The sequence below is a fragment of the Equus caballus genome, chromosome 1 (genome assembly GCF_041296265.1).
Source record: "Equus caballus isolate H_3958 breed thoroughbred chromosome 1, TB-T2T, whole genome shotgun sequence".
NCBI classification, from domain to species: domain Eukaryota; kingdom Metazoa; phylum Chordata; class Mammalia; order Perissodactyla; family Equidae; genus Equus; species Equus caballus.
In genome coordinates this window covers 91,682,732-91,708,271 of record NC_091684.1, presented here as the reverse complement: position 1 = coordinate 91,708,271, position 25,540 = coordinate 91,682,732, and the positions used below count along the sequence as shown (strand labels likewise).

The 25,540-nt window shown below is 50.3% G+C and overlaps 1 protein-coding gene across 2 annotated transcripts in view; it reads left to right on the top strand.

The window, feature by feature from the left end:
• Nucleotides 1–841: 841 nt before the first annotated feature.
• CAPN9 (calpain 9) overlaps nt 842–25,540 on the top strand; it is a 46,163-nt gene continuing 21,464 nt past the window's right edge. For both annotated transcript variants that reach the window (XM_001494410.5, XM_023647809.2), the window contains exons 1-8: nt 842–1,206; nt 8,090–8,159; nt 11,120–11,238; nt 13,721–13,854; nt 19,225–19,393; nt 20,357–20,440; nt 22,773–22,858; nt 25,076–25,153. In XM_001494410.5, the coding sequence (XP_001494460.3) occupies nt 994–1,206; nt 8,090–8,159; nt 11,120–11,238; nt 13,721–13,854; nt 19,225–19,393; nt 20,357–20,440; nt 22,773–22,858; nt 25,076–25,153 (953 nt within the window). In that variant the 5' untranslated portion in view covers nt 842–993. The remainder of the gene's footprint in view (nt 1,207–8,089; nt 8,160–11,119; nt 11,239–13,720; nt 13,855–19,224; nt 19,394–20,356; nt 20,441–22,772; nt 22,859–25,075; nt 25,154–25,540) is intronic.

Below are 25,540 nucleotides of genomic sequence, written 5' to 3'. Positions count from 1 at the left end.
CTTGCACTGCAAAAACAGGCTCAGACGGGCCCCACCCAGGGTCACCCCCTGCAAACCTGGGCGTTCAACCCGGATGTCTCCGACTCTGATGTCTGCACATTCTCTGTAAAACAATACACGAGATCCACTGGACAGAAAGTGCGTGGAACTAAGTGAACTTTTCTGGGAACTGGGAGGTCATGTAAAAACTCACATCACAAGCTTTTAACTGCACCCATTAACTCAAGACCCCTTGACTCCAAAAGCCAACATTGGCTAGTTAGAGAATCACAAAGAAATCATCATAAAGTGCTTAGAAAACCAGGGGCTTCCCGCAGTGGCTGTCAGTTTTAATAAATGCTTCCATTTTCTGGACTTCATTTCTTCTCAAATGTGGTACCCGCTTGGCAGAGTTTTACAGGGCAAGAAATTTTATTAATGTGATGTCTGTTTTTGCAAATGTTTCCCAAGACCAGCTGTCAGGAATGTTGGAGAAGAGAGGCATGTGGGCCCTGGAGAAGAATCGAATGTTCTCTGTGTGTTCGCTCATGCCAAGGATCAGAGTCACCAAACTCCAGCTGGATGCAAAACTCTGCAATTCTCTGATTTAAGATCACACAGTGCTCTCTCCCCACAGCAAAACAAGCGCTGCCTGCCACCTCCTGGACCAGTTTGCTATCTTGCTGTCTTTCCCCAGAAAGCAATCCTCTCTCTCCCACTGGGACTCCCCCAGTGCATTAAGCAGAGGCTGCTGCCTCTGCCCGGAATTGGCCCAGCCTCACAGCTCTCTTTGAGTCTGCAGGAGCTCCTGGCAGGGCCCAGGGCTCTCCCTACAATTTGCCATCAGGGCGTGCCCCATTTCAGTCTAACAGGGAGGTTCCCAGGCAAACAGGTAGGGAGCAAGGGCCATTCAGCCCAGGTGCCCCTGAGCTGGTTCCTTCTTGACTGGCACACACATCTCACTTCTTCCCACCCATCGCCAACCTGAGCCAGCTGGGCGGCCAGGGAGCAGCTATGCCTTACCTCCATCCGGCCCCAGGGCCCCAGGAGCACCCGACTCCCAAGGACGCCCGTATCACTCATTCCTCAGGCCAGAGCTTCGAGCAGCTAAGGCAGGAGAGCCTGCAGAAGGGCACCCTGTTTGAGGATGCAGACTTCCCAGCCAACAGCTCCTCTCTCTTCTACAGTGAGAGGCCCCAGATCCCCTTCGTGTGGAAACGGCCGGGGGTGAGTGTGGCGAGGAGGGATGGGGGTGGCAGGCAGAGGTGTGGCTCGGTGGTGGGGGAGACTAGCAAGGAAAGCTGGTGCTAGGGAGCTGCCCTGGGAGTCTGCCTGCACTCTGCCACCAGTCCTCTGACTTCCACCGAGGCCGGCCCAATTCAGAGAGGGTCTTGTCAGTAGGTGGTGAGTAAGAGTCAAAGCTTTATCCAGGACAAGTCTTGGGCAGGACGTTCCACCAGAGCCCAAGGGCAAACATGCAGAGACGGGTGGGAGACAGTCCCCCATCCTCTCCAAGGGGCTTACGCTGCCATGATGCATGGAACGTGCTAGTAGCTTCTGACCCAGATCCCAGGCTGCGCAGTGTGGGTGGATGCTCACTCAGCATGCGTGCAGCACAGATGTGATGGACAGAATGCAGGTGAAGCAGGGGTTCTCTCCCTGAACCACGCATCTCCCTTCCTGGAGGGGAGCCAGCATCCGCACCGCCCCACCCCAGCAGTCTGGAGGTGACGGTCCCTGGGGGCACCAGCTGGAGCCTGGGGCAAGGAGTCAATATTTGCCATGCTGGGTTAGTCAGGGCTCCGCCTCTGCCTGCCGCTGGCTCTCTTTCCCTTTGGGTGGAAACTGGCCTGGGAGCGGTTCCTGTGGGGACATGTTGCTGTAGGCAAGACGGAGAGTACAGAGGGCTGGACCTAAAGGTGGGCCTCTGAGTGCTAATTTGCCACCCTGCCGCTAATTTGTCCTGTGACTATGGCCATGTCACTTAACTTCCCCAAGCCTCAGTCTCCTCGGCTGTAAAGTGGAACAATAATGAGCAATGTAGATGCAATGTCTGGCACACAGAAATCAGCGAATGACAGCTATTGTTGTATTACTATTACTGGTGTCATCGTCATCATTAGCTCTGAATTTCTTCTTACTTATGAGCCGCACAGAGTTCACTGTATCTTCCTGCTCTCTACCTCCTACGTGAAAAGAATGCCTATGTTTTAAATATATAACTTCTCTATTTAAAAACAGACAAACACACACAAAAACCTCTGGGCTCTTTGGGGCCAGGCCCAGAGTACACAGAAGCTGTTGTTTCTGCAGTGGAAAGGTCTTTATTGCTGTTTCCTGTTGTAGGCCCTGTGTGGTTGTGTGCGTGTGTGTCTGCATGTGCCCGGGTGCACGCGCGCCTACGTACCATCCTGCCCTGGTTCATGTGTAAGCTGCTTCTGGGTCTCTGGTATTTTCCTAAGTCTGAGAAGGTTATTGTGGAATGGCTAAGCCTTTCTTCTGAGAAATTCCAGTAGCTTCCTTCCCTCCTAACTTGTCTCCCTGCCTCCAGTCTTAGCCTGTCCTGTCCCTCCACTGCCTCCAGGGGTCCCGCCATCCCCTCCTCAGTGCCCTCGTGGGCTCAGCATTGCCTAGGAATGAAGAGGGTTCCCCAGCAGCCCCATCCTGTGTGCAGCCTTACGCCGCACCCCCTGCCGCCCCGGCAGCCCGTGCTATCCTCATGGCCAGACTCCACAGCATCTTCGTCCCCTCCTGCCTGCACACTCCGACGGTCTGGGAACCCCTCTGCTTGGGAAACTTGGACTCATGCCCTGTGGACCCCCCATGAAGCCTTCTTTATTCCCCGAGCACACTCCGTGTTCTTTATTTCAGCACTTAAGCCCTTTTAATATGGTGATCTGCGTAGCTGCCCTGTCCCTCCTTAGAGCCAGGGTCTCCTGTGAGGCAGGCGCTTGTTTATCCCATACCCCACTGTGCCCTCAGCCTCATCCACCATCCGGCACCTTCAAAACCCTGATAACAGCCAACAGTCACTATGGCCAGGGCAACATCTGCTGTTGACCAAGACTATCTCACTTAATCCCCTAAAACCCTAAGAGCTGGGCATTTTTATCATCCCCATTCTACCAATGGAGAAACTGGAGCCTGGATGTTAACGTCATGCAGCTAATACAGAGTGGTGCCAGGGCGCTGGCCACCACGTTCACCCATAAATTGCTTCCTGATGGAGTAGGAAGCACCCCTCATTGCCCTGAAAGCCAAATGTGGTGTCAGCAGACACCGGGCTATTCTGTGAGCCCGCCTGGGCCAGCCCTCTGCTGCCCTCTGCCTCTGTTCCTTCAGGCAGGAGACAGCACATCCACCCACCCTGAGAATAAAGCACGTACAGCTGGCTGACCTTCTCTCTGGACCCCAGACAAAGAGTAGTCTGCAGGACGTTTATCAGTTTATCAGGGGTGCTTAGGATCTACGCCATGGAAGGGAAGGGAGCAGAACTGGGCGGGAGGGGCCACTGGGTTGTGGTATGGCCCCATGAAGGCCTCAGTCAAGTGCAGGGGTGCTCTGGACCTGGGCGGCCCCTCAGAGTCGTCCCACGTTGGGGTGACAGCCCACCTGTGTCTGTACCCCTTGTTGATCAGCCACTGGATGCGGATACCCCCTAGAAGCATGACCTGGGAAGAGGGAGCTCTTTCACACTCCCAGACATGGGAACAAGCCTTCCTCCCTGATGGGGGATCCAGCAGCACACCACGGAGACTCAGTTTTCTTTTCCACAAAACAGGGGGATAATGCTGCCTCCCTTACAGGGCTGTTGTGAGGAACCACAGTGTGAACACATGTCGAGCCCATAGGAGAAAGCCTGGCCCGTAATTAATAAGTGTCAGTCATTGTGATTTCTACTGCTGTCGTTGTAACAGAACATCATCATCTCTCCATTCCTGGAGGGTGCCCCACCTTCACTGTCTACACTGCCATCCCCAGGCTTAAGGTGTAATTCTGCAGCCTACAACTCACCTTCTTTTTGCCAAAGTTGGAGTTTTTCCAAGATGAAAGCTTGAGGCGCAGAGGCCAGGGTGGAGAACGTCTTTGTTCCCACTCCCGGAGGTCTCCCTCTTGGAACGGGGCCCACCGGGATCCCCCAGGGATTCCAGAGTCCCAGATCTCAGCTCTAGGAGATGGTCATCTTCACTCTTGATCCCCTCTCAGTGTTGCCCCAAATGATGAGTGAGGCCTCCATCCACAGACCAAGGTCCCTGATACACTCGGGCCCCTCTGCTCTCTGCTGAGGGTTGAACAATCATTTCTTTATCTTAACTCAGGTCTACTGTGTTGCTGTCCTTCCTGTGGTTTCGTTTTTAGAATCTGTTCTGCCCTTTGCTTTGTCTGCGCCTGAGATTGCCCCCTCCGTCCTCATTCCCAGAAACACACCTCTGTTTCCTGCTCACGGGGGCTGGGGGCTTTGCGCTATATCTTACAGATTTCTGGGAGACCAGGAGCAAGGGGCTTGGGGTGCAGGATGGAGGTCCAAAGTCCATGGTTTGGGGGCAGGCGGGAGGCAGCAGGGAAATGATAAGAGGTGCCAGTGTCCCTCCAGAAGGCCTCTGTGGCTTGGGTGCTGTTTGCATTTCTGCTCAGACTTAGGTGGTACACGTTCTGTCAGCAAGTGCTGAGCTGCCCAGCGGGACCACGGGGCGGGGTGCCCTGTGCAGCACCACCTTCTTGTCAAACACAGCTGTGCTTGGGGGCAGGGGGTGGAGCTCAAGAGCAGCTGCAATCAGAAAAGTGGACATCAGAGGTGGCGGGCAGCCAGCCTTGCCCTCCAGGGAGCCCAGGGCAAGGAGTGCACTGTGGGAGATGACCTGGGGGCCTGGGGTGGGGTTAGTGTGACGGGCTCAACTTGGAGAGAAGGTGAGATCACCCCCGGTGGGCGTGGTCTGAACCAGGCCTTGTGAAAGGGCTGCGTGTCTGAGTGAGGAGGAGCGGGTCTTGGGTGGGGGGTCTCCCAGCCTAATGGGAGACAGCCACAGCACAGTCCAGCCGAGGGCCTGCCTCCCTGAGCCTGCAGCCAGATTCCCTCCGCTCACAAGGGCTTCCTTTTGGCCTTTTTTCTCTCCATCTCCCTGTCTGCCTCATCCATCTGCTTTCTTCCATACAATTCCCTCCCCAACTTCTCAGCCTAAACCCAGGACACCTCCCTCCTCAAGATTTTTCTACCTCTCCAGTGTGGGCTGACAGCCCCCTGCAGCCTGCCCATACCTTGGCATGTGGCCCAGATCCCTGCACAACAGGCTTGCAGCTCCCTGTGTGGGTCCACCCGCCCCCCAGAGGCCATCAGCTGCTCTGGAACACCCCTGTGTCTCCACGTGCCTCCCCAGCACTGGGCACACAGTGGGGATCAGCACACAGCTGTCGATCGTAGGGCCCAGCCTCTCCAACTTTGTCAGAAATGCAGCTTTTCTCTTTTTAAATTAATTACTTAAATCACTTAATTAATTAAAAGTCTGTGTGTTTGGCTGAACTGAGCCCCTGATGATGTACAAGGTGAACAGAACAGGCCGTGGAGACAAACATCCCAGGATGCCCAGGCCTCCATCCTCCAGGAAAACCACCTAGTGGTGCCAGGGTCCTCCTCCCTCCAGGGCTCTCCAGGTCCCCAAGTTGCAGTCCAGGTTCACTTCAGGTTTGTTCCTGTCACAGGACTGTAGTTTCAGATAACCCTCGTCCTCAAGCCCCCAAACAGCATTTCACATGATCAAACACACCTATGGGTCCCACACATGTATGCAGGACTCTCAGGCACAAATGCAAGGAACCCAGAGTACACACACAACCTACACATATGGAACATACACATGGTCACATGTGTACCACATGCCTACACAAGTCACATATGTGTGGCACAGGTGGGACCCACATCTGTCAGCATGCGCTGCTACAAGGCACACGGGGATTTACCCCTCGCCCACAGCACAGCCGCCTTTCAGCGCCCACATACACACAACCCCCTGTGACTGGTGCACGTCTGCACTGACTCACAGAATCGCTAGACAGTCACACATCTGAGGATTTCACCAGTTTGTACCTGATGGCTAATTTGTGTTCACTTGGTGAGAATTTCTCAGTTTTCTTCTTTTCTGTTTTTCTCCATCAGTCCACAGTTTGGTGCAATTTGATGAAATTCTCCTGGACAGGAACAACCAATTGTAAGGCTGGAGCTGGGAGGTGGTGACAGCCGCAGGCGCAGTTGGTGCTGTTGGGGCGCCAGGCCAAAAGGTGGAGGAGGGGAGGACAGCCAGGGTGGGAAGGAGGGTCCTCCACACCTCCCCTCCAGGGAAACTGGCATCTAGCACGGCCTACTGGGCAGGGATCTGCCAGCCTTTGGGGTCATTCTATATCTGCGTTAGGAATGAGTAACAAGGGCAGTGGGAGCATTGCTTGTTAGGGCCCTGGAGCAACTCCCTTGATAGGTGCTGGGCCGCGCAGGGGGTGCTGTGGGGTCTCCTGGGGTGCCCTGTGGGGCAGGGGCTCCAATGCACATTCTGCAAGAACCCCAAAATATCTGAGCTGGAGGAGGGTGGTCTGCGTCTTATGAGACAGGTGGGGACAAAGCCCGACAACGTTAGATGACCTGCCCAGGCTCCCTCTGCTGATGGGCAAGGGCTACTGCTGGGGCCACTAACACTTTCCTGGTTTGCACCTTCCCACTGGCCCAGCTCTGAGCCACCTGCAAACAGCCTTCGGAGCCGAGGTGAAGGAGGAGAGAGAGCATGGTGGGAGAGAGTCTGCACCAGCAAGCCAGGAGACTGGCACAGAGGAGCCGCCTCCCTCACCTCCAGCTGCCTTGCTGCCATATTGGAGATGCGGGTGATCTAATGGCAATAAGACACCAAAGGCTACCTGGAGCAGAGGGCAGGGATGGGAGGGGCTGGCATTCAGGATGTCGGTTGAGCCTGTGCCAGGCCTGGGTTTGTGGTGCACTTCTGTCTCCAGCTGGTTTCTGGAACCAGGTGGGAAAGTCCCTCACTCTTCTGCTTCAGATCCTGTTGGAATGATCGAGCATCTGCTGTGTGCCAGAACTTCCTCCCCATCTCATGATTCGCTGTTTCCTCTCCCTGGACCTTCACATGACTCCTTGCTCAACTGCCTGCTTCCCTGAGAGGCCCTCCCTGAGCAGCCCAGTTAACGTGGCCCCCGTCCCGCACTGTCACTCTCTGTCCTGGCACGCACCGCTCCTGAACTTCTGTGTCTGTTCACTTGTTTATGGTCTGTCCCCTAGTCACTCGGCAGAGACTTTTTCTCTCTTGTTCTTCTCTGCAGTCTGTGCAGGAATGGAGCCTGGTGCCTCAAAAAAATGGAAGGAATATGTGACTTTTACATAATTGCTTTCAAACACTTTCTTGTTAATGTTTTATGCATATTCCTCCATATTATATGTATTAATATATATTAATGATTATATTATATACAATAATATGTATGATTATGTGTAATATATAATAAATATAATACACTTTGGTTAAATTATATGACAGCTATATGCACATATCTCTCACTATATAGTATGGATATACAAAAAATTTTTACTTCAATGCATATTTTAAAAAAGAAAGAAGCTGAGTGGCCCAAGTAGGGATTTGTGTCTCATCCTAGGCAGGAGTCTGTGGTGTATGTGGTACCTCATTTTATGATGAAGGATTTGAAGCCCACAGAGGCACAATGCTCATAGTCGGGAGCCGAGATTTGAACCCGCAGCCCCTGGCTCCTGGCCCTGGGCCTGAGCGGTGATGGGACTCCTCAGTGCGCGGCTGAGGTCCCACTTTGCAGCCAGGCAAGGTGGGAGTCTATTTGGCTGGGGGACGATGCTGAGGGGCTGCCCAGAAGGTAGGACCACCCCCAGGGCTGTGATCTCCCAGAGACAGGCCCAGAGACAGGTTTGTGGGGTACAGAGCGACAGCCACCTTTGACCTCCTCATGTCCCTCCACAGGAACAAAATCAAACAGGAGAAAAGCCCTCTGCTCCAAGAAAGGAGTGTGTCCCTGAGCCCGCTCCATCAGGCTGGCCCACTACTACGTGGCTGGCCTCACTTTAACAATGTTCTCATTCTTCCAGGAAATAGTGGAAAACCCAGAATTCATCCTTGGAGGGGCCACCAGGACTGATATCTGCCAGGGGGAGCTTGGTAAGTGTGAGCAGACAGAGCATGGAGAGAGGGGGTTGAGCAGACCTCCCCATGGGAGCCATCGGGATGGGGCCTCTGAGCTGCTGCCACAGCAAGAGCAGCATGGGGGTCCCTGGAAACCCATGGGGCACATGGGGGGACATCACTGCTATCACCCTCTGCTGCCTCCTTCCCACCCTCCGGCCCAGTCTGCCCATCAGCTCCCCCCTGGATGGAGCCCAGTGACTCCGAGCCCCTCATGCTCTTGTTCCCCTGGGGGTGGAAGTGCCTGTGATCTGGGGCTCACAGCCCAGGAGTTTGCAGAGAGCGGAGAGACCCAGCAGTGCTGGTCTGGCTCTCTTGCTCCACAACAGTAGCTTGTACTCGCATACATTAACTCGGTCACCTGCTAGTCACTCTCCTAAGCACGCATCACCTCAGTTCATCTTCCCAACCACCCTCCAGATCTTACAGATGAGAAACCAAAGTGGAGGGGGGCCATAACTGCTCCAAAGTCTCGAGAGTGATGGATAGGCAGAGTCAGGATCTGGATTGCTCTTAACTATTATGCCACACTGCCTCCCAGGGGCTCATACTTTGGGGGAGCCCCCCCGGAGCAACTCAGTCTCCTTCCTTCAGTTGACCTGAGAGTGCCCCCAAGCCAGCAAAATTGGGTCCTGCATTTCATGATTTAGTCCTAAATTGGGCTGCATTTACTTTATTCTGTCTATGAAATAAAAGAGGGAGAGACCTAAAAAAGAATACCAGTAGAATCAGCCAAAGACAGCAAACCACTGCAAGCTTGTGAGACGCCAACTTTCTTCGGGCTGAGGTTACCCATGGTCAAAGTGGACCACACTGGAACCTCCATGCTGGGTGACCGAGCTGTCCTAAACACAGAACTGGGATGTCCCAAACCTAGAGTGATGATAGTTGAGAAACGGAGAGATGGAGAGATACAGAGATGATAGAATTACACATTCTAGATATAATTTAGACTTTTCAAAAAAAAATTGTATCCGGATTGATCTTCATTTACTGAGGTTAAGCCTTCCCTAGGAGGTTCTCCCGGCTCTGTCCAACATCTCCCCTCTCGTTTCTCCCCCTTACTCTTCCTCTGCCTCCCGTCCCACTGCCCCCACATCCCTGCATTACTATTCAGTAGAAAATCGTCGTATGGGCTCTTTGTTTTTCAGTTTTGGTCTGTCACGTTGGTATAAACACATATTTGGAATTACAGCCTTACGTTTAACATTAGTTGGTGGTTGATTATAACTATTACTTCGTAACACTTTTATGGCATCCAAATACTGTACCTATGTAAATGTCATGAAGAATAACAATAAAATGGACAGCTGTGAGCCTGCCACCCAAAATAAGAGCTAGAACACCACCAACACCATCGCCCATGCCGCCCTTCTAGCACCCCCTTGCGTGCTACAGTCCATCCAGCTGTAGCCCCAACATCCCTTTGGGGATACCCCGTCTTGGGCACAGAGCTGGGGTGGCCAATCTTACCCATCGGCAGAGGCCCCACAGAGATAAAGCAATCCTGTTTTGTTGTTGAGTTTCTTCCTTTGTTTTAAGTTGCATAAATGACATCGATTTCTAAATCTCGTGTTTCAAAAGTTGAGAGCATTCCTGGCTGAAGAGACATGAGGTGTTACACTCTCAGGCCAGGAAAAGAAACATATTTTTGTATATTGGGCAAAGTTATAACTTGGAGAAGAGGGTGGAGGAGGTCGGCCCACAACAGGGGGTCGCTTCATTGGACTCTGGCCCACCCTGGCCACCCTCGAGCTGAAAGCAGGGACTGCCACCCGAGAGGTGCTCAGTAAAGTTTGCTGAAAAAATGGTCCTGAAATCCTCCAGCCTGTGTCCCCTCCTGTCAGAATCTCCCCGAGGCTGGAACTGAGGCTACCCAAGACCAGCTGATGCTTTAGAAACCAGCGGCCTGCCCTCTGCTGGCGACACCCTAGGGAAAGCCAGAGGCAGAGCGACTCTCAAGCAGCTTTCCTGACACTAGGTCCTCTGTGAGTCTTCTTGCCTGTGTACAACAACCAGAAAGGGGTCAGTGACATGACCCAAGTCCAGTGGGACGTGGTACTCTCCAGAGATGTGAACGCCGAGAAAGCCAAACTGAGTGTGATGGGGTCACGAGTTCCAACGACAGTGGTGTTCTCTACTGAAAACAAATAGATGTGGGATAAAACTGGTCCTGTCAGTTAGATGGGTACTTCCAGATATCTGCTGTCACACATTTCATAAGCAACGTCTAAAAGGCTGCTAAGCTGTACCAGGGGTTCGTTCCCTTCTCAAGGAGAGCAAACGAATACATCTGGGAGTCTGGTATGACACAGGTAACATACTCCTTGGTGTTTGACTTCACTCTTGAGCTTTCCTTTAGATGTGTGTTAAGGTGAAGACACTGGAGAAATCAGTAGGTTATCCAACAAATCTTGAAAATGCGAGATAACTGAAAGCAAATGCCCATGGAGCTACCATTATCTATAACTAAACTGAGTCTGGGCTGAGGAGGGGGCTCAGTCCCAGAAATGTGCTCTCCAGGCACCACAGGGGGCTCTTTCTGAGGCCCCCCAAGTGCCACAGACCTGCTTGGGCTGCATCTGTGAAATGTCAGCTCACCCGGCCCACGCTGACACTGCCTTGGGCCTCTGGAAGGAAGTTGCTGGAATTCCACAGAGCTGATGCATAATGGAGCGTGGGTCTGTAACCCAAGTAAGCATATCCTATAATGTTGCCAAGACAATGACAGCTGTTTATGATAAACTAGGCGGGGGAAGAGCCGGGAAGGGAGGCTGAGGGAGGACAGAGGTATTTGTTGGTATTTTGTCCATGTTTTTAAATGCAGAAAAGATGTGGCCACATCTGGAACGCCACACAGCTCCTTCTGGCACAGAGTAGTCCCATTTCCTGTGAAGTAGCCATGGAAACTGTGATTCATGGCTTTCATTTTGCAGGCGACTGCTGGCTGTTGGCTGCCATTGCCTCCCTGACGCTGAATGAGAAAGCGCTGGCCAGAGTGGTCCCCCAGGACCAAGGCTTCGGCCCCGGTTATGCTGGGATATTCCATTTCCAGGTGAGAGGGAGCGTGGCCAGCGGACTCACCTCCCTGGGGCCCAAAGTGATGCACGCATGGACCTCTTTAGCTGCCTGGTGACCCTGGGAGGGATGTGAGCCTGTTTGTGCAAGAGCCCCGCACCCCACAGCGCCCCCACCTGCTCTGTCGTGGGGTAACCTCTACATGCCCGAGAAGGGCAGAGTGGGCGTCTGTGGCAAATCCTTTCAGAAAGCGTACAGTGAAATTGAAGGGCCACCTTGCAAATCTGGAGGTCCATTTGTTAAGGGTTTTAGCATTTGGAATTTCTTGTGCTTTAAGCATAAATGGCCTAAAACAATTATGCCTTTTGTGAACTGGATTATGTCTGATAAATGGAGAGATTCTCCTTATCGAAGAAATATAGATTTGGAGACATGAGTGAGTTTAAAAAATAAAAGCTGAGAGAAACGCAGAACCATCCTCTGCCGGGATCCCGTGGGGGACGAGTGAGGAGCCATACTCGGGCGGGGCTCCCTGGGAGCTTGTTACCCATTTTCTCCCCTTCCCTTTTCACCCACTTTCCCCACCCCCAGTCCTTGTGGAGGCTCTGACCAGGTTTGAAACTTGCCCTTGCACCTCCTTCAGTGGGTGACCTGAGGCAGTTTTCTTAGTGAGACTGGGCCGTCATATGCTCTCTGGAAAAAGGAGAGACTGATGCTAACCTTGCGGGGTTCTCATAGAACAAAAGAGATCCTACAAAGGAGGCGGCCCAGCGGGCACACAGCAGACACTCCCTTCCCCCCTGCCCCAGGCATCACCACCTTCTCCTCACAAGCCACCATGCCCTGGCCAGCCCCATCCCTTCCGTCCCGAAGGCCTGCAATCTGAGTTTTGACTCTGGTGGCCTTTACTGCTGCTCAGAGCTGCCTCTGATCAGGCGGGGGTTGGTCTTCTTGGGGCCCTGTCAGTCACATGCAGGGCATTGGAAATAAACGTCCCTCCTCAGGGGTCCTCTGCTGTCCTCAGCCACAGCACAGGTGTGCTGGGGCGGGAGGTCGGCAGAGCCCTCTGGGCTGGGGGGGCATCTCTCTGCCACCCCAAAAGGCCCTCTGAGCCAGCTCTCCCCTGGAAGGCCAGCCCTGAGCTCCCTGCAGCCCTGCCCCTCTTCAGGAAGTCCTGAGGCCCAGGCCCAGCCATTAAACGTTTGCCCCATCAATGCCTCTGCAGACCTGGAAGTCACATTAACCCCAAGACAGCCTGAGGTGACATGTTGGGAGGGTGAGGTGCCCGGGCAAAGCCCCCAAGGAGGAGCCCAGCTGGGACAGGTGGCAGTATCAGTGGCACTCCCCCGACATACCACTGAGGGCCCATCACAGAGAGCCTGAGGGAGTATTCCTTAAAACACCCACAACCAGGGCCAGCCCGGTGGTACAACGGTTAAGTGTGCACATTCCGCTGCGGCAGCCCAGGGTTCGCCAGTTCAGATCCCAGGTGCGGACATGGCACCATTTGGCAAGCCATGCTGTGGCAGGCATCCCACATATAAAGTAGAGGAAGATGGGCACGTATGTTAGCTCAGGGCCAGTCTTCCTCAGCAGAAAGAGGAGGATTGGCAGCAGATGTTGGCTCAGGGCTAATCTTCCCACGCCCCCCCCCCCCCAAAAAAAAGAAAACACACAACCTGCGCCAGGCACCAGGTTGGCCCAGTCTGACTGGGTTTGACTCATTGACATAGACACTCAGGATGCCACCGCAAAGCTGTCAGTAAATGGCTCCCCTCCTCTTCTGACTTTCTCTTTCTTCTCAACTTAGCATCTCTCTCAGGCCAATGGAATGAGAAAGAACACACACACATCCGTGCAAACATATGCACATGCTCACACACATGCATGCACACACACAAACACACGCAGACACGTGCACAAACACACACAGAGGTACATGCATCTGAGCATGCAAGAGCACACACACACATATGTGCACATGCACACTCGCCTCACATCCGCACACCTGGCCTGAGTGTCCACCTGTCTCACTCCCTCTCTCTGTGTGTGAGTGGCCAAAAAGTCAGTCTCAGAGGCTCTGCCTCCGGGCGAGGAGGAAACTCAAGGTGAAGGAAGATCCGAGACAGAAGCTGAAGCTGGGTGGTAGAAAAGCACAGAGAACCGAGCTGTGCAAGAACAGACCACACGTACACACCACCTTTTTCTTGTGAAAGAGAAGAACTAATTCAGAGCACCATAGAGTGTCCACATGTGGGTCCTGTCCTGCTTGCCTCTGGCTTTGATAGGTCGACACTAAGTCTTTGAGCCAATGTCGGTGGTGGGGTGGGGTGCTCAGCATGTGGCTTAGTGGACACGGTCCAGGTGGCCCCACCAAGGAAGCCACGGGCAGTGTTCCTCAAGGCTGTAAAGGCAGTTTGGTCCGAGGGAGAAAAAGCAAAGTGAGAAACACTTAGAGATGGGGCTGGACCTCTCATGTTACTTACTCCCATAATTTCCATCTCCACCCATGGTAACAGTTCTGGCAGCACAGTGAGTGGCTGGACGTGGTGATCGATGACCGACTGCCCACCTTCAGGGACCGCTTGATCTTCCTCCACTCCGCTGACCACAATGAGTTCTGGAGCGCCTTGCTGGAAAAAGCATATGCCAAGTGAGTGCCGGCTCCCGGCGTGGGCAGGTCCCTGTCTCAGGAAGCCTGGTCTCTATTCCCCAGGCCTTTTCATGGAGCTTCTATGGAGCAGGGGGACTGAAGCTCTGGGTTTACAGGTGCTGCACGGCGGGGCCCACCTGCTTGGGGCTCAGTCAGTGTTGGAGGTGGAAAAGGAGCGGCTGGAGCAGCTTTCCTGTCATGGCCTAGGTGTGCCCATCCTCGGGCATAGAGGTGACATATGTCCCCTTTCTCTCCCTGCATCACGAATCTGGCCTTTGAAAGATCTGGGAGGGTAAGCAGAGGGAAATTCTGGATGTGTTGACAACACTTGGTTCTCCATACTTCCTAAAACGTTTTCGTAGCTCAAGAGTCCGGGCTTTGAACCACATGGCTATCGAGACATCAATTTTTCTCCCTTTAGAATGCTCCTTCCTTTCTCTTTTAAAAAAAACTGTGGTAAAATTTTCCATCTTAACCATTTTTAAGTGTACAGTTCGCTGGCATTAAGTACATTCACGTTGCTGTGCAACCCTCACCGCCATCCCTCTCCAGAACTGTTTCATCCTGAACAACTGAAGGTCTGTGCTCTTTAAGCACTAACTCCTCACCCCTCTCCCCAGCCCCTGCCAACCACCATTCTGCTTCCTGTCTCTGTGGATTTGACCAGTCTAGGTACCTCGTACTACTGAAACGGAAGCAGCATTGTTGGCCTCAGTTCCCTCCAGTGCTCTCGGTTGCCAGCCCACCAGCTTGGCCACGAAAGGCCACAGCAGTCTGAGTTCTGAGTTCAGATGACAGCAGATCTCCCCTGGGAGCCCGTCTCAGGTCCTCAGAGATGGAACCAGGAAGGAGAGTCATGCTTCTACCTCCAAGGGGGGCACACAAGTGGCAAAATAAAGTCAAGGTAAACTGGGTTAAATTACCCTTGAAATCAGCAGGACAGAATTAAAGCCATCAAAGAAAAAGCACAGGTGCCCCCTGCCCACCTGCCCCCCGCCCCGGGCCTGTGCAGATGCCCTCAGTGCCATCGGACAGGCTGGAGGGGAGCAGAGGGTGGCTCCTTCCAGGCACAGCTGGGGAAGTCCAGCCCCCACTCTGCCCCTCAGTGAGCCCCCCATTAGGGAACCTCAGCAGGCTCCTCTCCAGGGCCAGCTCCTGCGCTCTCCAGAGCTGGGCAGGGCACAGCTTCATTCTCAGTGAGCCCGGCATAGGGAAACCCTCCCCCTGCAGCTGTGCAGAAGGTTTGGGCCAAGAGCTCCAGCTGGTGGGATTCAACAGAATGTGAAAACTAAGGCCTTTGCCTCAGAGAGAAGAGTAAAGAATAGGTTTCCTAAAAAGAAAATCTTTGTTTATTTTTTGGTCATTAAAAGAGGCCAAAAACGGTCAGGAGGACATCTCACCAAAATAGATGTACAGATGGCAAATAAGCGCATAGAAAGATGTTCAACATCATTTGTCATTGGAAAATTGCTAACCGAAACAATAATGAAATATCACTACACACACGAGGACATGGAGTAACAGGAACTCCCGTTCTTTGCTGGTGAGAATGCAAAATGGTTCAGCCATTTTGGAAGACAATTTGGCAGTTTCTTACAAAACTAAACATACTCCCACCAAGTGATCCAGCAATTGCACTCCTTGGTAAATGAGTTGGATAAAAACTTATGTCCACACAAATGTTTATAGCACCACTAGGCATAATTGCCCAAACTGGAAGCAACCAAGATGTCCTTCAACATGGATGGATAAACAAACTATGGTTAATCCAGAAAATGAAATATTATTCAGTGATAAAAAGCAATGAGTTATTGTTACTGAGCAAAAGCTCTCTCCGTCCAATGCACACGGAAGCCAACTGTGGTACACCGGTCTTCGAGGGAAGAAAGTTTATTATGCAATTGACTGGTAAGGAGACAGAAGGAAAGCTCTCAGCTCTGTCTCCCTGATCCAGGGTATAGAGTAAGGCTTAAGGGATTAGGGAGGGCAGGCTGGTATGCAGAAGCACTGGCAGGATGAGTTTTGATTGGCAGATCAAGATTTTCTCTTCTGTGCATGCTCCTGGCTGGCTCCCCACCCCTGAAAACTAGTGTTGACGTTCTGTTGTTAAGATGAGATCAGCACAGTAAACAAGGGCAAAGTTGTTCTGTAGATTTAAGTCAATGCCTTCTTTCTTGATCAGAGTTTCTAGAGATTTAGTCTTCTCTCCTTCCTGGCACAGAGAGGAAGGCCCCCTTATGGAGATTTCTCCTATAAATGTAAATTTCCCTTACAAATGGGTAGCTTCTACCAAGTCTGCAGAGCTTTCCCTGGGTCTGCTGTTTTTAAAAAAATAATCAGCCCAAAATACTTCTTATACCAAAGGGGCATATTTTGGAGTGGCAAGTTCTGTTCCTGATCCTGTGGTTACATTATCAAGCCATGAAAAGATGTGAAGGAATCTTAAATGTGTATTGCTAAATGAAAGAAGCCAATCTGAAAAAGGCTACGTATTGTGTGATTTCAATTATATGACATTTTGAATAAGGCAAAACTATGGAGATGGTAAAAAGATCCGTGGTCGACAGGGGTTCAGCGGGGAGAGAAGGAGGGAGGAAAGGATGAATATGTGCAGCACAGGGAATTTTTCCTAGGGCAGTAAAACTGTTCTGTATGATACTTTAATGGTGAATACATGACACCATGCATTTGTCTTTATCAAACCCGTAGAATTTAATGGCATAAAGAGTGTACCTTAATATATGTGAATTAAAAAAATCATGTAGGGGGGGATGGGGGATCCCAAGATGAAATGCAGACTATGACAAAACAATCTAACTGCATTACAGATCTATGAAGCAAACTCACTGAAGGGGTAGGAGAGAAAGGTGCTGACCTGAGTAACTTTGGAAATAAGTGGAGTCTGTAAGATTAAATCAAGAGAAATTGTACATAAGCATTCATTGTACTCTGGCTGATAAAGTTGTTTCTCACAAGGGTACAGGACAGCAGTTATGATCTCATGATACATGTACTGAATCAAACAAGTAAATAGATGGCAGATGGTGGAAGCCAGGTTCTCATTGTTGGAGTGAGAGGTTACACAGAAGCACGGAGGGGAGGCTAAAATGACACATGTGGTAGTGAATTAGAGTTGGAGACATCAGTATAAACTCATGTTTAGTTCAATAGGAATGGTTACATATAGCTATATTTATGGTTATATGTATATATACATGGCTTAGTATGCATACGTATATTTCCTTGCTTTGTCAGCTGAGAGGGCCTAGAAGCAATGACAATCCCATAGCAACAAGCACTCCTTATTCTCAGGTCTTGGTTTCTAAAACTCTTCTCCAATAAAAGGAACCAGGGCTCCTCGGAGATAAGGGTGATTCTAGGACTGGGGCGGGAAATACATAAGATGAGCCTAGAGCATCTTGTAGTGACAGAAACTGAGGACATGGTTTAAACACACACACACACACACACACACACACACAACCTGATGGGATCATGTCAAAGGGACACAGGAGCCAACTGAAGCCGCTGGAAATAGCCAAAGCTGGAACAATTTGAGCCGCAAATTAAGTAAAATAGTATTTATTATAAACCACAGTATAAAATAAATATCCGTGAATCCATACTGATATAAATAAATAGGGGAGAAGAGGCAAGTCTGCCATGTAGAAGAATTCCAAGTGCCTTATGTAGATGTGATACCAAACCAAAGTGGGTCTGCTTCTTGGTAAGTTGAAATCAGAGCCTTCACCAGAAGTAGTTGTCACACAAAGTAAAATCTATTTGCTGCAAATAAGGAGACCATGTGGAATCTTTTCCAAAGCTGTGGCTCCCTGAGCTGGGAAAGCAGAGGCCTTTTATTTCGGATGGGGAATGAATATTCAAAAGGGAGAGGGAGGTATTTTCTTGCACAGGCTCAGTTGGAAAACCTGCTTCCACGTACACCACATGCTATGGTCACCTGTGCAGGCACTGCTCTTGCAGTGGCCTCAGTCTGATTCAAGGTGGTTGGTGGTTGCATCTCTTAACATAACAACAACAAAAAAACAATTTGGAGAAACAGTTAAATGCCTCCGAAACCTCCCTTGAGTTCCTCAGGGCAATTAGTCCGTGACAGACTCTCCGCCCTCAAGAAGGTGGAGCATGTCTTCCCACTCCTTAAGTGAGGGTTGCGCAAAGTGAAGTCCTTCCAAAGAGACAGTGTGGAAAGGGCAGAGAGAGGGAACTTCACAGTGGAGAAACCTGACAGACACCACCTCAGCCAGGCAGTCAAGGCAGCATCAAGTCAGGATGACAGTGTGTACCCCTGATGGGGTCAGAAGGGCACGTCACATCTGTGGTCTTCCTCCCCCAAATTCCATAACTCCAGTCTAATCATGAGGAAAGCATCAGACAGATCTCAACCCAGGGACATTCTACAAAACACTTGACAGTATTCCTCAAAACCGTCAAAGTCACCAAAAACAAGGAAAGTCTGAGAAATTGTCATAGCCAAGAGGAGTCTGTGGAGACATGAGGACTAAACATGATATGATACCCTGGATGGGATTTTGGAACAGAAAAGGCATGTTAGGTAAAAGCTAAAGAAATATGAAGAAAGTGTGGCCTTGAATAATAATAATGTATGGGTTCAGTCAGGTAACAAATGTACCATACTAATGTAAGATGCTAACATTAAGGGAAACTGAGTGAGGGGTATATGGGAACTCTCTCTACTATTTGCAAGTTTTTCTATAAATCTAAAACTCTTATAAGTGGAAAAGTTTATTTTAAAATTCAAGCAAAGTATCTACACACACACACACACACACACACACACACAGAGTCATATTAGTAAAAGAGAAGACTATGAGGAAAAATGATTGGGAGTATGTGAGACCAGAAAGGAAGAGAGAAGTCTTCAATTCTCTCTCTGTCTACGTATAACTAACACCCTCATGGTCAGACCCCTGAACGGGAGTAAGAGAGAGAGATTCATTTAAACCTCATGGCAGTCCTAGGAGGGAGCATACAACCATCACCCTCATTTTGCACATTAGGAAACTGAAACACCAAGTGAGTGACTTGGCCCAAGATCACTCGGCTTGTAAGTGGTAGAGCTGGCACTTGAACCTGCAGCCACTTAGGGACCAGAGTCCAGGCTCTTTACCTGCACACCACACTGCCTATCTCACAGAGAGCTCAGGATCTCTTGTTTCCTCCAAGTAAACCCCCTCCCTGCTTCCCATCTTCCTCCTCCCTATCCTGCTGGGGCAAGCCTTTGGAGATGGTTCTCAGAACTAAGTTGGGAAAACTCCGGCTAAGGGGTGCCACCTGGTGGCCTTCCTTGTTCCCTGCAGCAGTTTCCATGCCTTCTTGCTGCCCTTATAGGCTGAACGGGAGCTACGAGGCTCTGAAGGGGGGCAACGCCATCGAGGCCATGGAAGACTTCACGGGGGGTGTAGCAGAGACCTTCGAAACTAAAGAGGCTCCAGAGAACTTCTATGAGATTCTAGAGAAGGCCCTGAAGAGGAGCTCTCTGGTGGGCTGCTCCATTGATGTAAGTCGCTCGCTTGCTCACATTTCAGGTGCTGTTCCAGGGCTGGAGGTCTAAGCCAGGTGCCCTGGCCACATGCAAGGAAGGGTATCACTTGTTGGGGTGTCAATGTTTATTTTAATTAAAACAAAAGTGTTTAATGTTTTTCAAATTAGAAAGGCAAGCCATACTTGCTGTGTCAGGTGGAACAATCCTGAGATTATGTATAAAGGCAAATTTTTATCTCCTCCCCGAGTCCTACCCCGTGATACCTGGGGTGCGCCCTTCATACTACTCTCCTTGCTCGTACAAACAGGCACGCACAGATGTACACAAACACGGAGGTTGGAGGGGGTTGATTGTACTAAATGGAATCTTCCTATATACTCTTCTGAGACTTGTTTTTCTCACTTCATATATCCTGAAGAAATATATCAATAGATAGAAATCAAACAGTATTGTTTTCTGATTTCTTTATGCATACAAATGCACATATCATTTTACTTCATCTATTTTTTGAAACCTATTCAAGTTTTCTATTTCTTCTTGGATTAACCTTGGGAATTTATTCTTTGCTACTAAATTATCCATTTCCTCTCCATTTTGAAGTCTGTGGCATGGGGCTGTATGTAATACTGTTATATGCTTCTCATCGTCTCTTCTGCTTATGTGATTGTGCGTCTGTCTCGTGCTGTGCTGCATGATGGGGATTTTCAAGCTGTTCTGTTTATGGGCAGAAGAGTCAACTTTTCATTGGAGTCTGATCTGGGAATGAGAGTCTCCTCACCCTGGGAAGAGATGGGCAATTGCTGTATGTCACTGCTAACCATCTTAGGGGTGTCCTGTGTACCCATTTTCTATGCTCCAGGCACACAGCCCTCACTTGGGGGAGCAGGCGTGGCCGGGCCAGGCACAGAGCTGGGTCTGGCCAGGTAGGGAAGGCTTGACTTACACAATGGGTTCAACATTGCTCTTTTCATGTTTTAGATCAGAAATGCTGCAGAATCTGAAGCCCGGACGCCTTTCGGTCTCATTAAGGGTCATGCCTACACTGTGACGGGAATTGACCAGGTAGGCGACATGAACCCCTGCTGACAGAGTACACGGATAGACTCGACAATGCTAGTTGCTTATACTGATTTAGTGTGTCGCAGTTTAAACCACACTTTCAGACATTTCAGAGAATGTCTCATCTAAAGGAGGCAGGCTGGAATTCAAAACAGCAAAGCAGGAAAGAGAGAAACATGTGATTCCACCACAGGACCCAACTTGTTTAGCAGGTGTGAAAACCCGGTCTTTGTTTTTTCTTCTCTTCCCTCATTCCACATCAGTCCTATGCTAGTCAGGGTTCTCCAGGGAAACAGAATCAATAGGCTATATATATACATATATATACATATACATATATATACACATATACATATACATACATATATATATATATATATATATATATATATGTAGAGAGATTTGTTATGAGGAATTGGCTTACGTGATTACGGAGGCTGAGAAGTCCTATGACCTGCCATCTGTAAGTGGAGACCCAGGAAAGCCAGTGATGTAGCTCCAGTCTAACTCCAAAGCCTGAGACCCAGGGGAACCAATGGTATAAGTCCCAGTCTCAGAGCAGAAGACCGATGTCCCAACTCAGCAGTCAGGCAGAGAGCGTGAATTCTCTCTTCTGCCTTTTTGTTCTATCAGACCTTCGGCTGATTAGATGGGACCCACCCACATAGGGAGGGCCATCTGCTTTACTCAGTCTACTGATTCAAATGCTAATTTTATCCAGAAACACCCTCACAGACACACCCAGAACCAACCAAATACAACCAAATACCTGGGCACCCCGTGGCCTGGTGAGGTTAACACATAAAACTAACCGTCACAAATCCTAGTCTTTGCAGCTGAAGTCCAGGGCGGAACTGATCCCTGGGGGCCACCTAGACCCCCACACAGCATTGTTCTGGCTTCTAGTGAGTGTTTGGTTGGGAGGAGAGCTCCTTGAAGGACTCATGAGAAAGAGAAGGGAAGAGGAGGAGATGACAGAGGAAGACAAGCTAAGGGTTGCGCCCTCTCAGGTTCAATCAGTGAAGTCCAAACCTGACTTTGCCCCCCTCTTTGCCCCCATGCCTCTCCTGGACAAGTCTCAAACCCAGTATGTAGAGGACACAGGTGCGTCCGGTCTCCTCCGGTTACTGCCCATGTTTTGAGTAACACACTCCCAACGAGCAAGGAGTAGAGACACAGGAGGAAGCCCTGGCCTTCCTCCCCACTGCGGTTTGTGAGAAGAGTGTTCACGGTGGGAGATGCAATTGGATTCTTCAGAATTTTAGCTCTTTGTGTTGGTCCCTGCTTCTCTGTCTGTACGTGCGTGCCTTGCCATTCACTCACTTGAGTAGGCACACAGTTTTTAATGTTAGATCTTCTAAATATTACTCCAGGTAACAACAGAATTCTTCCATCATCTCTGTTCAGTTCCTTTTGCTTTCTCTCCACCTATAAGGAATTTACCTTCCCTGAACATTTCAATCAATGAACCTCATAAATGGTGAACTACAGGCTGCATCTTGAACTCTGGAGAGGTTATACTAACTTAAATTATTTTTACACATCAAAATTATAATTTGTGTCAAATGCATGTGGATAAAGTGCTCTGAGAGCTAAAATTTCTGGGTTGTCAATGAATAGAAGTCTTTTATTTCCACTCTCTTTCCTCCAAGATCTTTCTAAAATGCTCTGGTCCTCTTTCCTGCTCCAGGGCAGAGTGTTCAAGGACGTGGCTGAATCATCCGTCTTTACAGGCTCAAGGCTTCTCAGTGTGAACAGCAGAGATCTTCATGTGACACCTGAAAGGGGGAGAATGTTGGATTTAGAAGACTTAGAAGTGTTTTTTTGTTTATTGTTGTTGTTTCAATTCCCAGCATGTGCTTATATTCTTATCGTTCTCCTGTGAATAAGATGCTAAGGATGAAGAAAACTCAGTAATGGTTCCATGAGCACTTCCAAAAATTACTCTTTACCACTCACTGTGCTGGATGCTGAGGACACACAGACAAATAAGACTTGACCCCTGCCTCTGGGGAGATCCCGATCTGGAGAGAAAGCTCACGCATTTGAAGACTGACGTGGACTAATTTCATGTTAATTACAGTTCTACTCCATTTCCCAGATGGAGCATACCCATTCTGGGGAAATTAATATAATATCATTGGTGATGCTAGCCATTGTGTTCAATAGGAATTAGAAAATCCTGAGAGCCAGTTAAGAATTGATGAGTTTTGACACCTCTTTAGTGTGTTGTAGACGACACTTCCAGTAAAGGCAGCCCTGGCTGGAGAGGACCCACTCTGGAGCTCATGGATGAATTCATCATTTCATGTTTCCCAATGCTTTTCTCTTCTAGGTAAACTGCCGAGGCCAGAAAATCGAACTCATCAGAGTCCGGAACCCTTGGGGTCACGTGGAGTGGAACGGGTCCTGGAGCGACAGGTCAGTCCCCGCCCTGTCTCTCTGGTGGGTCCCCTCCTTCTTGCTGCTTATGGGGCTTGTGGGGCCATGGCTGGCTTGTTCAGACGTGTGAAGGAGGAGTAGTTTGTCTACAGTTCCCTGCTGGCTCTTATTCGGGGTCCTGTCCTGCTTCTGGGTGGCCTTACTTCCTCCCCTTCCAGCCCTCGGGCCCAAACTTGAAGACTCTTATAATGACTCTTTAACTTTCATAGAATTGTATTTATGTCAGTGAACATATTCCTTCCCACGGGATATTTCATATCCCCATGTGAAAGGCTTTATCTCTCATATGAGTAGCTGTAATAAGCAATGTGCACATGTGTGTATGTGTGTGTGTGTTTAGGATGGAGGTATGGGTGGCAATGAGTGTTTTGGGGTGAGGATCCATGAAATATTGCCAAGCAGGTCATTGTAGGGTTCTCTCTAATGGGCACTGACCATGGGCCAGATGCCCAGTGGCTTAGAAGAGAAATAGAAGTGAAAGAGGAAATTCATCCGTGACAGAGCAGTCAACCAGGGTTATTTATTTGGTCCCCAATTACAAAGGTAGGCCTGCATTTTTGATATGTGTCCCCTCCTCATCCCTTGGGAAGTGGCCCAGGTGACTAGCCTCAGGGGATGTTTAGACATCCATAGGCAGGGCCCACCTGAGCTGTCTCTCCTTCACTCCCTCCTCCCTCGGCTGGGGCCTCTGCCCCTTGGGCTCCCCACCACCACTACCCTGGCCCATCCATGGCTTGTGGGGCTCTGAGGAGCCCTGCAGCAAGTCTAGAACTTGAGGAAAACTGAGCCGGTGTTTGTCCTCAGCTCAGACAAAGCCACCAGGCCACCAACCATTGGTGTTCGTCTTTATTAATCAGACTCCAGCCTGAGGGCCCAGAACACATTTCCAGGACTGCTTGTCCTCCACATGGCTGCTCTTGTGTCCCATCCCTCCCGCCCCCCAGCATGACCTCTCGTCCCCCCTGATCCCCCCAATTGGCTTCCGCCTTCTCAGAACTGTGGGCCATTGTCAGAGACTGATTCAGAGCAGACCAACATCAGAGGAGGGAAGAGATCGGCCTCCCTCTCCTGGCGGAAATGGAAAGAACAGAAATGTTGAAACCAAAATTAATGAGACTGCTTCATATAGTGAATAGAGCTGTGGAGTTCCTTGATTTAGAGAATGCGGTCTGTAAAAGGATAAGGGCCCCTTTTTCCTTCTCCTGGGAAACACGCAGAGGGAGACATAAAGAAAGTGTGTTTTTACTGGAGTCAAGGCTGGAAACAAGCTCGCCTCTCCCCCCACTCAGCCTGGGAGTGACAGAAGGCCGGTTCCCATCGTGATCCTGCCCCTGGCTGTTAGGAGAACAGGGCAGAAAGTGCTGCTTAGCCTGTCAGGCCCATTATCTGGGTGTGAGCCACTTGGAGGGTGACGGCTCAGAAAGAAAATAATGGCTCTTAGGTCCGCTCTTCTGACCCCGGCGCGAGGGACCTGGAGGGATGCTCCTCCTGAGTCCTTCACTCGGATCTCCTGAGTCCTCCCCATGGAGTCAGGATCTATAGGGTGTAGATGAGGTGGCCACACAGGGATGGCACCACAGGGCAGGGACTCAATCTGAACTTCTATTTGGAGGCGGCTGTGGGCTCACAGAGACACAGTGGACTTGGGGGCGGAACTCCTGAGTTTGGAGGAGAGTGGGCGGCTGCTCACCTGAGCCCTCTTGTCCCTAGGACAGGCACGTATATGTCACAAAACTCTACCTGGCTTCCCAGGGAGGTCACGTAAAGAAGGAAGCTGGTACATCAGATGTCGAGCGTGGGTGAACATAAGGAATTATTGTCACTTTTCAAAGTATCACCTTATAAACGAAGAGGAGTAGTCAAGTGCTCCAGGTCACACATTTCAGTCCACTGTGGCTTCCAGTGGGTTCTTTCTGCTTCTCTGCTGGTGTTCAACTCCTGCGACGGTCCCATGATAGTCTCCTACGGAGGAGGGCCAGATGGTCCCATTAGCTGCATTTGGAGATGTGCTTTCTGACCAGCCTCTGGATCCCCTGGCACGTTTCTGGGGCCCAGTGAGTAGTCACTGACCAGGATCAATTCCTCACATACTGCAAACCACGGTTTAGGGAGGGGCACTCCCCCACCCCAAGGCCGGGGTTGTTCTGGCCACTGTTCACGACCCTCTACCTAAACGCTGACTTTGTTCACTCCTAGTTCTTCTGAGTGGCATTCCATCAGCCCAGCTGAGCAAAGACGCCTGTGTCACACTGCCCTCGACGATGGGGAATTCTGGTACAGTGCTCATGTCTGTTTCCATTTCTGTATTAACTGCATAGTGGATGTGAACTTGCCCCAGGACCTTGGGTTTAGGGAGCACCATCTTTCTTTATTTTTATTTTATTTTTTTGGGTAAATCAAATACATCTGTCTCCAATCCTTCATATTCATCCCTGTCAGCAGAAAATTTAATCTGTCGTGTGTGAGGGACTCATCCCATCTCCGGGTTTATTTAAGGGTTTCAAGAGGGTTAGTCAGATCCAGAAAACATGAGCAGAGCCTCTGGTCTCCAGCCCAGCATCCCTGTCTGCATTCTCTGTCATCCAAGTTTGCACGGTGAATTTGAAGACAGGCAGCCTGCTGCTCAGAGTCCATTCTCTCGAGGCCCAGCTTGGCGGCAGA